General features: G+C 46.9%; 1 protein-coding gene across 9 annotated transcripts in view; it reads left to right on the top strand.

The window, feature by feature from the left end:
* Nucleotides 1-13,416, top strand: part of CFAP221 (cilia and flagella associated protein 221) — a 91,951-nt gene that overhangs the window by 58,074 nt on the left and 20,461 nt on the right. For 7 of the 9 annotated variants that reach the window (XM_070507510.1, XM_070507507.1, XM_070507506.1 and 4 more), the window contains exons 13-20: nucleotides 837-926; nucleotides 2,272-2,370; nucleotides 5,310-5,415; nucleotides 7,336-7,466; nucleotides 9,451-9,531; nucleotides 9,634-9,681; nucleotides 10,181-10,288; nucleotides 10,378-10,512. In XM_070507510.1, the coding sequence (XP_070363611.1) occupies nucleotides 837-926; nucleotides 2,272-2,370; nucleotides 5,310-5,415; nucleotides 7,336-7,466; nucleotides 9,451-9,531; nucleotides 9,634-9,681; nucleotides 10,181-10,288; nucleotides 10,378-10,512 (798 nt within the window). The remainder of the gene's footprint in view (nucleotides 1-836; nucleotides 927-2,271; nucleotides 2,371-5,309; nucleotides 5,416-7,335; nucleotides 7,467-9,450; nucleotides 9,532-9,633; nucleotides 9,682-10,180; nucleotides 10,289-10,377; nucleotides 10,513-13,416) is intronic. The other 2 variants (XM_070507508.1, XM_070507512.1) reach the window with 1 other exon arrangement.

The following is a 13,416-nucleotide window of genomic DNA, read 5'->3' as shown; positions in this document are numbered from 1 at the left end:
CAAACTCAACTTCCTGATATGTGCAAATCGGAGCTAGACAGCTCCCCACCTCGGCGACAACAATAGAACTCTCTTACTTCTGAATAGGGTGTTAATGTGGTGATCAGAATAGATGTCTTTCAGTGAAGTCTCTAAAAATGATTGTGAACAATGTACCTAAGAGCCAAGCTAGTTTTAGAAGTCACCTAACAAACAAATATGAAAAACCGCAGGTAGACATAAGCTAACAAGTTTTTGCAGTTTGCACGGCCCCCTTTTCCATGGAGGCATGTGGGTATCGCCACTGACCCAGGCCCAGCCTGCCTTCCTGGGAGTGACCCATGACCCCTGGGGAAGAGGAAAGAGCTCAGGGGCCATCGGGGAAGGGAGCAGCCTGGGGGACGCTTACTCCAGGGAAGAGACAGACCTGGTCCACCACCGGGAAAGGGGAGGAACCACATACCTTTGTTACAATCTGGATAATCAGCTCAGAGGAGCTTAAAACTTCACTGGGACATTAAGTTTCTTTTAAATGAAAGCTCTATACTCCCATGGTTACATGGTTTCCTGAAATCCTTTCTGTGAGTTTTAAATGCCTCAGAAATCGTTTCCAGAGACACTGTCCTCTAATTACAAAAAGAAGGTATTGGGTTTGTGCCTCTATAGAATATCCCTGTGTTTAAACAGTAAGTTAGATCATAACGATCATTATAACTGACTTCCGTCATCACCACTCCCAACGGGAACTCCATGGGTAGGTTTGTCCAATTGCTTAATGGGTTTCTGCCAGTTTTAAAGAGAAATAAAGTTGGTACACTTGTATTCAATTTTAATGTTTTTGATGATTAAAAACCCAGCTGGATAGAGGAGATCCTGTTTTGGATGAGGAATTTCAGCGACTCAAGACAGAAGTTAACCACACACGGGTTGTTCGCAATCTGGAAGAAGTGGGTAACTTTCCTTTCCTTGAAATCTAATTATTGGGAGCTCTTTATATGCTTATTTTTAAAATGCTAAACAGTTTTATAGAAATCCTTTTACCAAGAGACATTTAGTAATTTTTAACGTGCTTACACTTGCAGAGTGTTTTTTCTTACGTATTGCGAGTAAAGCATCAAAACTCGTAATTAATGCTTCCCTTGAAATGAACGGCATTATATACTTCGGCTCCTCCTTTCCACCCCTCTACTTTCTCCTTCTGGATCTCTTTTTTTGTTTCCCTTTGCTCTGCAAGCCCATCTGCGGGTGCTCCTGGTGGGTCCCTGGGCCTCTGTTCCTTGCCCCGTCCCCTTGTGGGAAGGATACGAGACAGGAGGTCAGAAGCCAGAGTTCTGGTCCCAGCTCTACTACCGATTTGGGACCTAGGAGAAGCCCTCTCAGCCTTGAAGCCTCAGTGTCCTCAAACCTAGAATGGGGACAGTAGCCCCTCCATCTGAGTATCTCTGTCATATGATAGTTTCTGGTTAAAACCCCAATTTTTAATTTTAACAATGAAACAATTCTTCCTAATCTCCCCCACCTCCGTCATTCCCACTTTTCTTTTCTGGGTTTGCCACATCTGAATTATTTCTACCTCTTTTCTTCTCCCCCACATTTAGTCTGGCCACGAAGTCTTGCCGTAGCTCTTCCACAAGCCCACACCCAAGCCCGGCCTTCGTGGCTCACCCTCAGCTAATCCAACAGCTTGTTTGTTCCTGTATCCGCCCCTCCTCCCTCTCCTCTCCAGCCCACTGCGTGGGCCAGCGTGAGATGAGTTCACTTCTGATGCCTTTTCCTTTATATCGTTTCCCTGTTCGAGAAGCTCCAGTGCCTGAGGCTGTGGCAGGCATCCTTTCCTCCGCATTCATTTACTGACCTACGCACACTGCACTCCATACATAGGCCCTGTGCTGGTGCTCGGTGCAGGGCCGAACAAAACAGTCCTCCTTCTCTGCTGGGATCCCACAGCCCACTGTTCTCGATTCTGGATGCTGTGCCAGCACCCCCAGCGTGGCATTGGTTTCTGTGTGTCTTTATTCTTCTTCCTCAGGGTCACATGTGTTTCCTTGAGCTTCCCTAACCAGACTGTAAATCTCTTAAAACCCAAATCTTGTCTTCCACTTTTGACCCCCAACCCAAGAAGCATTCCCTATAATGCTCTGTACACTAGAAGTGCTTAATAAGTGTTCATTAAATGGCAGGACAAATAAATAATAACTTGATTTGAGATCAAACTCTAAAACATTTTTATTAAATGTTTATGCCAGGAGTTAAAATTTAAATCTAAGATGTGTCTATATTTTGTGTTCACAGAAAATCCAGGAATTTCATCCCAGTTTTGATCCACTCATGAATAATACTTGGGTCAACAGGTTCAGGGCGCAAAGACGGTTTCAACAAGCAGCACGCAAGGTAAGTCTCAGGACCAGACTGAAACCGCAATGTGTTTAGTCATCAGCACAGGGAAATTGAACGGTGAGTTTGTTATGACAGCTTTATTGAGATATAATTCACATGCCATAAAATTCACTCTTGGAAACTGGACGATTCAGTAGTTTTCAGTGTATTCACAGCAGCACTGTCTAACCTTAGACCATTTTTATCGCTGCACAAAGAACCCACGTTCCCGCGAGCAGCCTCTCGCTCCCGCAGTTGCTGCACCGCTCGTCTGCTTCCTGCCTCCGTGGATTTGCCTCTTCTGCACATTTGGCAGAAATAGGATCACACACACACGGCCTTTCGTAGCTGGCTTCTTTCTCTTAATGTGTTTTCGAGGTATGGATGTCCCACATTTTGTTTATCCATCCTTGGAAACATTTGGGTTGTTGTCACTTTTTGGCTGTTATGAATAATGATACTGTGAACATTTGTGTACAATTTGTGCACATGCGTTTTCAATTCTCTTGTGTATATATCTAGGAGTAGAATTGCCAGGTCATATGGTAACTCTAGAACAATTGGATGTTGATCAGTTATTTCTAGAAAGGACAATTGAGAATTCCTGTGGAATCCTGTCTCCAACATCCAGGCTTATGGCTTCCCCTTCACGGTGTCATCTCACTGCTGTGCCTTCTTCACCCTCACGCTGGTCTTCCACCCAGCACATTGCGAGCCTCCAGTGGCTTCCTGTGATCAAAATAAAATGACCTCTTAGCCTTGAATGCCAATAAAGGGTGGAAGGTGAGCCGCTGGTCTGGCTGCACCCACACCCCCTCCAGCTGCCTCCTGTTCTCTAGGTTGTCTCAGTCCTTGTCTTCTTCCAAACACACCAGCTCATTCCCTGCTACAAACCTGTGTTTCTGCCCCTTGCCCATCAACTGAGATGCCATTCCATCTCCATCTGTCAGTGACTGTCCTTTGAGCCAGCGCAGTCTACCTTTCCTCCAAGAAACAGTCCTTGTAAGCTTCAGCACTTAGCGAACTCTGTGGTGCCTCTTGCATCGTATGCTGCCTGTAGATCTCTTGTCCTTGACACTAGAGTGGCTCCCTCAGTGGGCAGAGCCGCCCCTCAAGCAGGGGAGAGCAGTGGTAAAGACTTGGACTCTGGAGCCAGACTGCCCGCACTTAATTCTTGGTGCTACTTCTTAGGAGCTTTCTGATCTTGGACAAGTTATATAACCTCTGGGCCTCTGTTTCCCCATCTGTAACTGAGGATGACAGTAAGACCTGTCTCACAGGGTTGTCCATGAGGATTAAATGTGTGAATATGTACAGGGGACTCCAAAGTTTATGGTACCAATGATCTTTCCAGCAGCGCTTTCAGCCGGGACTGCTGACGGTCCAGGCAGAGGCAGAGCTTGCAGCATCAATGACCTGCTCACCAACCTCCAAGGCCCCATGGAACCTGCATCCCTGCTGAAGCTCTGTCTTGGTGGGCTCTGTGTATATGCAGAACAGAGGTGCCGCAAGATGCTGACCGTGGGGAGAAATGTGGTGCAAAGAGGCAGCACGAAGCTGTGCTCTGAGGGAAGAGAGCACAGCTGCCAACAACAGGCAAACAGCAGCAAGATACTGGCCGGGCTGGCTTCCCACTAATGGGACCACCCTGGACATTCTGGAGAAAACCCTCCAGCTTGAAAAAAGTACCGTCCGCAGCTACATGCTTCGCTCTGAGTGATGGCTCAGTCTTGTGCTCACACTCCCCAGCAAGTACTGTCAGTTCGGTGTGCAAATATAGTCCCAGCCTGATGACTTCCAGCCATCTCCTCAGCTCAGCCACCCCCTCATCTCTCACCTGGACCACTGCAACAGATCTTCCTGCTTCCCGTCCCCACACAGCAGCCAGAGTAGTACCCCCAAAGCTTGAAGATGGTAATACCTCTCCCCTGGCGAAACCCTCCAAAGGCTTCACATTGCAGTTAGAATCAGACGCACAATTTTTATCAAGGCTACACGACCACATGGATTTCTCTCTGTCCCTTAAACCATCTCCTTGGTTTCTGAATCAGGATCTTTGTATTTGCTTGTTCCTCTGGCCAGAACTCTCTTCCCAAGATCATCGTCGTTGATCATCCTTCAAGTCTCAGATCAAATCTCACCTCCTCCGCGCGGCCTTCACTCATCATCCCTGCCAGTCCGACCCCCTTCAGCCCCTCAGTCATGCCCTCATGCATTTACTGTCTTTTATTTTCTTCATGGCGTTCACCATGTTTATTTGGTCAAGTGTCTGTTGCCATCCCACCCCCACCCATACACACACACGGGAACATTGGCTCCCTCGGGCAGCACGTGGTCTGCCCCTCCTGTATCTCCAGGACCTTGCACAGAACTGGCCACACAGTAGCCACTTGATAATATTTGTTAACAAGAGAGTCCTTTACAGGATGGAAAGGAGTGTTAATCATGGCATGAAGGGTCCCCTCAGCCACAGCTCTGTGCACAGGGAGTGCTCACCTTCAGTAGCATCTGCTCGGAATGCAGAGCACAGCGGTGTACGCTGAGCACTGCCCAAAGTCCAGAGCCCTGTTTCTACAGAATCGCCCCTTCAGTTTGTCCCTCAATTCTGCAGCTAACACAGTGGGAGCGTTACTATTCAGATGTACCGAAAAGAAAGAACGTAGAACTAGTCATTCTTTCCACCCTGGAAATAGAGAAAACCAGAGCTCATAAATTGGGTGGGACAAGGCCAAATGGCAACCTGGTCTTTTTTTGTATTCAGGCAGGTCAGTGTTACCCAGACCTTGATGTCCCCATGGCCTCAGCCTAGGGCAGCGTGCCACTCTCCCTGTGAATTCTGACTTAGAGTGGTGGCCTCAGCCCTTAGTTGTGGTTGGGGAAAGTGAGTTAAATTGAATGCCAAAATGAGCATGTACCAATTAATAATTTGAGATCATTATTCTTTCTAATTCCAGATCATGGTTCATCGACGACTACTCAGTATGTTGAGTGCTGTTCATGACATGGACAAAGGGACCATCCTCAGAAGGCTCACTAAAGGACGACAGTCAATAGCACCAGGTAAAGTACAGCTGTGAAGAATCGCAACGCCTTGACCAGTAAGTCCTCTGAGCACGAGGTTTCTTTATAATGAAGTTAGCTGTGTAGAAATAAAATATTTTCATGAATCAAATGCATTAGTTTTTTTTATGGGTACTGTAACAGATCACCCCAAACATAATGGCTTAAAACAACACGGATTTACTATCTTACAGTTCTGGAGATCAGAAGTCTCAAGTCAAGGTGTCAGCAGGGCTGCTTCCTTCTGGAGGCTCCAGGGGAGAGTCTGTTCCTGGCCTTTTCCAGCTTCTGGAGGCCGCCTGCCTTCCTTGGCTTGTGGCCCCTTCCTCGCATCACTCTGACCTCTTGCTTCAGTCATCACGTCTCCTTCTCTGACGCTGACCCTCCTGTCTCCCTCTTCTGTGGACCCTGTGATGACCCTGGGCCCACCTGGATTCCCTGGGACACTCTCCCCATCTCAAGACCGTTAACTTAATCACATCTGCAAAGTCCCTTTTACCATGTGAGGTGACGTAGTTACAGGTTCTGGGGAACAGAATGGGGACACCTTGGAGGGGCCATTATTCAACCCACCAGTGACAAATCAGACCACCATGGCAGCTTTGGGTGAAATACCTGCCCAACTGGTAGTAGGCAGGGTCAACCGACCTGACCAAGTTGTAACCTCATTGAAGGGTGGCGGTGGTTCAACCTCCTGTTTTGTGCCCTCTGTTCTTTCTTGTCACCCGAGAGAATAAGATAGTCATCGTTTATACTGTCGATTGGCTGCATCTTGTCTCAATCTAGCATTTGCACATAAAGTTTTTTATATTGTATGATCTTTGCTACTTAAAGAACTTCCCATCCTCTGATCCCCAGGGTGGCCGGGGCTGTTAGACACCCACTCTCAGTAGATTCTGGGAGCCCAAAAGCCATGTCCCGTATTCTCCATCGGTGGCTCGTGTGCAGATCCACAGGCAGGCCCTGATCCTCTGGCGCTCTTCCTCCCCTCCCGAGCCTGAGCCCCTGAGCCTGGCTCCACTTCCCTGCCCCCAGGAGCAGCCCCTCTCCTCCTCTTCCTCCAGGACCCAGAGGGGTACTTTGTTTTTCATAGCACTGTGTTGATTTTTAATTTTTTTTTTACTTAGTCCAGTGCTGTTTATTAAGTCCATCATCAGAGGCAAGAAAAGACTTCCATTCATTGCCAAGGGGGTGGGCTGAGCTCCACCATGGGGGGTGGGGGCTGGTGGGGGTGCTCGGAGCCCCGCAGAGCACAGGCAGTGGGCGGGCCCTTCAGTCCGGTCACACCAGCAGGACCCCATCCCTCCTCCACGGGTAGTGCCCCAAACCAGGGCCGGGGAGCGAGACCAGACAGCCCCAAGGGAAGGAGGGGCCCGGGGGCCTCAGGCTCAGGCCCTCGGTCCCCAGCAGCACCCCCTCCCCTCTGCTTCCTCTCCTTTAAGATCCAGTGGGTATTTTGTTTTTCATAACGTTTTATTGCATTTTAATTATTCTTTTTTCCCTCCTTTATTATTTCTGTCTCTGGTATTCAAGTTTCTAATAAAGAAACTCTTTTAAAAAAATGCTGTAACATTTACCTGTGAAGTATGTATGGATACCTGGAAAATGTCTTCAATATGCTTCTTTAATTTAATCTTTTTCTTTGCTGACGAGGACAGGGAATATTCATCAGAGATACTTTCATTTGGAATTATTGTTTTTTAGAAGTAAAAGTAAAATAAAATTTTAAAAAATTGGAGAGGGTGTTGAGGTAAAGAACAAAAGAGAAACTAAAAATGGGTCTAATACATACATCCATCGATATTCTTTTGGAAATGCTGTGTGGCAAGTACCCACTAATTCAATACGCAACCACAGACGGTGGTTTCACAGAGAAATGCCTTAAGAACGCCCCAAAAGTGCTGTTTGTTTCACCCGTAGACAAGAGTCCCTCCAGATTTCTGCCGCTGATCGGTCACGACGATTATTCCAGGCGGTTTTCGGTGTCGCCCAGGGAAGTCCTGCCCTTCGCCTTCCCGTCCCACAGTGCTCCTCAGGACTCCAACGAGTTGGTGGGTGCTGCGAGGCTGGGGGTGGCGCCCGGGCATGATCGGATGGTTGTGAGGCAGAGATAGTTGTTGGGCTCAGTCCCTTCACCTCCTCCTCAGAGGCTCCCAAGGGAGACCTGTGCCCAGGGAATTGTGACCAATGGGAAACCAGATATCAGCTACTGTCACCTGCCTGGCACCTGATACACCTGTGCAGAGCTCCTGGGTAAACTGGGCTGGGTCCTTCCTGGCCTGGAACCCAGCAAGAGCCCTGAGCCCCACCTGACTGCCTGGGAACCAGGCCTCACAGCAGACGGGCAGACAGAGAAACAAGACGGCCTGGCCTGGCCCCAGGAGACAGGCCCTGCTCAGCTGACGGAGAGGCCAGAGAAGGGCAGCCCCCAGGTCCATGACCTGACCTAGGAATGAGGGAACATGGCCCCAGAATCTCACAATCTAACCCATCAGACTCAGAATTCCTCCTCTCTCTCTCTCCCTCTCTCTCTTTCTCTCTCTCTGTGTCTCTCAGTGGCAAGAGGCGTGACAGTTCATCCCTCTTGCCCCATGGGGCACTAATGCATTATAGGAAATGCAGTAGCTATCCTTACACTGCATTTTCCATGAGTCGGGCAGTGTCTTAATGCTTCAGTTGTATCAGTTGACTTCCTCTTCAGTAAATCTACGTGGTAAGATTATCATCTACAGATGAGGAGGAACCTGAGGCATAAGGTCACATAGCCAGTAATAAAATGTTGCCCAAGTTCAGTAGTTAGCAATAAAAAGTGTGTTTAAATTGATACTGAAAGTGCATATGCAACATAATTCTTTTAGTTTCAAAGAATAAACTTGCCATTCGCATCCTATCGGGTGCGTTAAGCATTGCAGGTTAATCCTCTCAAGGGTTACAGAACTGACTTTAGAAATTCCATGTGTTTTTTGCATTAGATAATTAAACAACTTAAAAGATCAGAATATTTAGCTCCTAGGAAAAAATAAATCTGTGATTTTTAAGCAATAATAAATATCTGGCAGTCAATAATTAGCGGAGTGGACAGGATGGCAGGGATGAAGAGAGAGCATCACTGTGCTGTGGGCCCAGCTCCTTGTTTTGGTATAGTTCAAAGCTTACACATTTCACTTGATATTTTAGTTAGTTCTGTAAAGACCTCTGTGTTGCTCAGGGTTGATGAAAAACAGAATTCTCAGCATTCTTGTCTATAAAGAATTTTTTAGTTCCATAAATACTATATTTCATCGATTCTAAGATCACTTTTTTGAGAGATGTCTTATAATTGATGGCATGTTAGCATTGTATCCTACTAATTTAATGATGGTGTCTTAGATTAGGTGAAATACCGTATTTATTGAATGCCCATAAAATGTCAGGCGCTGGTCCAGGTGCTCCGGTGTCCAAGCAGATTAGCATGCAGGAGGGTCATTAGGTAGTGCTTTGGGATGGGACCTGTGGAGGGGACGTGGCGGGGGCAGGAGTGCACAGAGCGACGCAGGGCGGCAATCCTGACAAAGGCCTCGCTGAACTCCTGAGGGGTTCCAAAGCTGGGACTGTGAGAGGACCTGGCCTTTACACCTTCGCTTCAACCTGTCACTGGAGACGGGCTGCCCAGGAGGGGCACGTGATGAGTGAGGCGGCTCCCTTCAGCCAAGGCAACTCCTGGGGAGGGCTGACCCCTGGGAGCTGTTCTACCAACGGGACTCCTAGCAGCTGGGGCACTAAATCCTTGAAGCCCGAAGGGGACTCTGGGTGGCATGTTGCAGTGTCCACAACAGTAGAAAATAAAAAAGAAGAATCACGTTCACTAAGAGACGAGGAGGAGGGGTGGCCACGCTGCCTCCAGGCGCCACACATCAAGAAGCACCTGTGGTCGTGGGAAGGGGCACTTTGAGAGCAGAGCTGTTCATTTAATATTGGAAATGTATGAAAATAGAAGCATGGGCGCTTTTGCTCAATGTTGATTATGTGTCAATTTTTGGAATTCTCACATTTTAGGCTCCCGACGGCCTTGGCCCAGTCCCAATCAAATCTTCAGAAATTCCAATCAAGCAGAGTTATTCCTTCCTCAAGCTGCAGGTCAGAACTGTCATATGGTATTAGTTAATTGGGTTTCTTATAAAGTGAACAAAATATTCTTGATCTGAACTGCATTATTTTATTAGTTTTGTTCCATTACAGATCATACTGTGTGGAATACTGTGTGTATTTTTCTGCTGTTATTTTACGGTATGTGTGAGGTATAACAGATTCTTTTTTCCCAACGTGGCTTATGGAAACCAGGGTCTTTATTCTGTGATTATACCCTCTATTATGCATACATGAAGCTATCTGAACTTCACATCTTAGAAACTTTAAGAAAAACACAAGATAGTGAACAAAAGTTAGTCAGCCTTTCTTGAGGTGTGTGACCACTTCTGCTCTTGAGAATATAAACACTTTAAATGGACAAACTAGTGTTTGGTGTATGTCTGCAGTTAAGCCATATGCTGTGGGAGGGTAATTGTGAAGGCTCGTGTGTGCTGGGACCAAGAACAGGGCTCAGGACTTGCACTAAAGTCCCTCCAGTGCTGGTCCAAAGTGGTAACTGCCACGATGTGATGGTTACAACATGGCGCTTATTTCCTTTTACTGTCAGGCAGCTCAGAAACGCTGTTGAGAAGTAGATCCCCCTAAACGGTGACAGGCTTTTAAGGACATGCCGTCAGCCGTCTCCTTTCGCCCTCAGGTTCCTGAGCTGTACAAAATCAAGGGGTATCAGCCATTCTGTGTCCAGAAGTCTTCCACAAGTTACAGACCTCAAAAGCTTGCTCGAGCCCTGAAGCAAGGAGCTGAGGTAACACAGCCCCGCCTTCTAGAGTCATGCCCACCTTTCCCCTCTTGTCCTGGCATCAAAACTAACACGCCGCTCTCGGTCCTGCGCAGGATGAAGCCACCACCATCATAGCCCTGCCGAGCCAGGAGGCCGCACCTCAGCTGGCCGGCAAGACCTCGGTCCTGAGCATGAAACCCCCAGAGGCCTTAGCCAGCTCTCCAGACTACGACCCGCTTTATATTTTTGTAAGTGACAATCGGCAGAGGGCTTGTGTTCCACGTTCCTTGACTTCAGCAGTTACTTTATAAGAAAACAGAAGCATTATTTGGGAATACTTTTCTCTCTTTGGAATTTCAAATGTTAAACAATATGTCACCCCTTTGAAATTACTTGCCAGCACTTATTATTTGGAGAATATCAGTGTTTCTATCTTTTAAAAATGCCAGCATTTATTTTTATTACAGTAGCTTTATGATCTTTCTAATTATGTATAATATTTAAGTATATGTAATGAATATGAATATCTATGAATATATGTGTGTATACACACACACACACACACACACACACACATAGAAAGTTTTAAAAAAAGTAGAAAGGGAAAAGAAAACACAACAGAAAAAGAAACTAAAATCACCCGAACTCCGTTCCCCGCAGCTTTGCCGATTCCTCAGTCCATCCCTGGGTGGCATGTCCCTTCCACGTTTGCCCCTCTGCCGCCCACTTTCCTCTGTTCTGGTTCGTTCCTGCTCCTGCGCTTGGCTAGCCTCGCTGAAGCACACCCTGGCCAGGCCCCCGTCCTGCTCAGCGCTCCTCAATGACTCTCCATTTCCTACAGATTAAGTCCCAGCTCCTGACTGCGAGGCCAGCAATAAACACCACGTTCTCCCTGCGCCCCGGCCACACTCTGTGCACTCCCCTCCCGGCACCCTGCCTTCCCTTACGCTGACCTGCCCTCATGGATCCCCTTGTCTACCCTTCTATTTCCACCTACTCAAATCCTAAATGACTGCAAGCCAGACTGGACCTCTGATGAGGTTCTATTAATAATGGAGTCATCGGTGAAATGCCACAGTAGTTGCCCAAGTCATGGTCTGTTTTTGTTTTGTTTTGTTTTCCTTTTTTTTTTTTTTTTGAGGAAGATTAGCCCTGAGCTAACATCCACTGCCTTTTTGCTGAGGAAGGTGGGCCCTGAGCTAACACCCATGCCCATCTTCCCCTATTTTATATGTGGGACCCCTGCCACAGCATGGCTTGACAAGCAGTGCATAGGCCCACACCCAGGATCCGAACCAGTGAACCCCAGGCCTCCGAAGCAGAGCATGTGAACTTAACTGCTGCACCACCAGGCCAGCCCCTGGTCTGCTTTTCTAAGGGCAAACACACGCATGCACACAGAATTAAGGACCTTAGATGCTACTGGAGAAAGTCTCCGTTGTGAGGCTCTCCAGATGAGAATCTGGATCTCTAAGGCGGGCAGAGATGCTGCTAGTCACACCCAGGGGGGCTCAGCCAGTTTGCGAAGAGCTGGGACAGACACCTGCCTGTTTCCTGGCTGTTGGCCTGGGGCTCTTCCTCTGCCCTCTGCTGCTTTCCTACAGACAGCTGCGCTGTGTGCGTCTTGGCCACGAGGGGGCATTTTCTCTTAGTCTCATGGCATTTTCTCATAGGCTCATTGGTTGAGAGGAGTGTTCCCAGAGACAGAGAATTTTAGAGCCGGGACCACCTCACAGGACATTTAACTCAGTGATTTTCAAATTTCATTTAGCCCAGAACCCTCTCATCCACCAAAATTTTACATAGAAAGGCAATACATAAAATAAAGTCCTAGTTGCTCTCTCCACCCCTCCACTTCCCTCAGGGTGTCCCCTGAGGAGGATGACCCTGCAAAACCCAAGGTTCCCCACAGCAAGGTTTGAGAACCACTCTCCAGTCTCCTGTCCCCCAGACCCACCCACTCTCACTCCCTTACCATTTTAAACGTGAGAAAACTGGTGTGGAGAAGTTAAGGGAATGTTCCATAGTCACGCTCATACTTCCTTGGAAAATATCAGTAGTTATTAATTGATTAATTCCACAAATACTCAGGGCGCACCTGCTCTGTATAGGACAGGAACCTAAGGTCGGGGCAGTTCATCGAAGGGACACAACAATCCTAAATGCTTACCCACCTAACACTGGAGCCTCAAAATACCTGAAACAAAAACAGATCGAACTGCAAAGGAAAAATAGACAACTCCACAGTTATAGTTGGTGATTTCAACACCCCTCTCTCAATAATTGGTAGAAGAAGTAAACAGAAAATCAGTAAGGACATAACGGACAAATACCACTCCGGATCGACTTGACCTAACTGACGCTGCAAGAACGCACTACCCTCAAACAGCAGACTACAGATTCTCTGCAGATGTGCACAGAAGGTTTGCCAAGATAGACCAAATTTTGGTTCCTAAAACAAGGCTCAATAAAATTGAAAAGATTCAAATCATATAAAGTATTTTTTCTGACTTTGATGGAATTAAATCAGAAATGGATAGCATAATACTATCTAGAAAATCCCCCCAAAATTTCGAAGCTAAATTATATACTTTAAGATAGCCTACAGGGACAAACCCCGCGGCCTAGTGGTTGAGTTCAGTGTGCTCTGCTTCAGTGGCCCAGTTTCATGGGTTTGGATCCAGGGCACGGACCTGTATCACTCATCAGCCATGCTTTGGTGGCGAACCACACACAAAATAGAGGAAGACTGGCCCAAATGTCAGCTCAGGGCTAATCTTCCTCAAGCGAAAAAAAGCCCATAGTCCAAAGAAGAAATCAAAACAGAAATTAGAAAGTATTTTTAACTGAGCGAAAATGAAAGCACAACACAAAAATTTTGGGGGGAATTAAGACATTAGAGGATAGGTCTCACATTAGTGCCCTCACTAACCCTTTAAGAAACTCAGAAAAAGGAGCAGACGAAACCCAAATTAAGCAGAGAAGAGAAATAGTAACGATCATACTGAAAATCAATAAAGTTGAAAACAGAAAAACAATAGAGAAAAACTGGTTCTTTGAATATCAATAAAATGGATAAACCTGTACCTAAATGATCAGGAAAAAAAGGTGAAAGACATAAATTACCAATATCAGGAATGAGAGAGGTGACA

This window comes from Equus asinus, chromosome 4 (genome assembly GCF_041296235.1).
Source record: "Equus asinus isolate D_3611 breed Donkey chromosome 4, EquAss-T2T_v2, whole genome shotgun sequence".
Lineage (NCBI taxonomy): Eukaryota > Metazoa > Chordata > Mammalia > Perissodactyla > Equidae > Equus > Equus asinus.
This window is presented reverse-complemented; position numbering and strand designations above follow the sequence as displayed.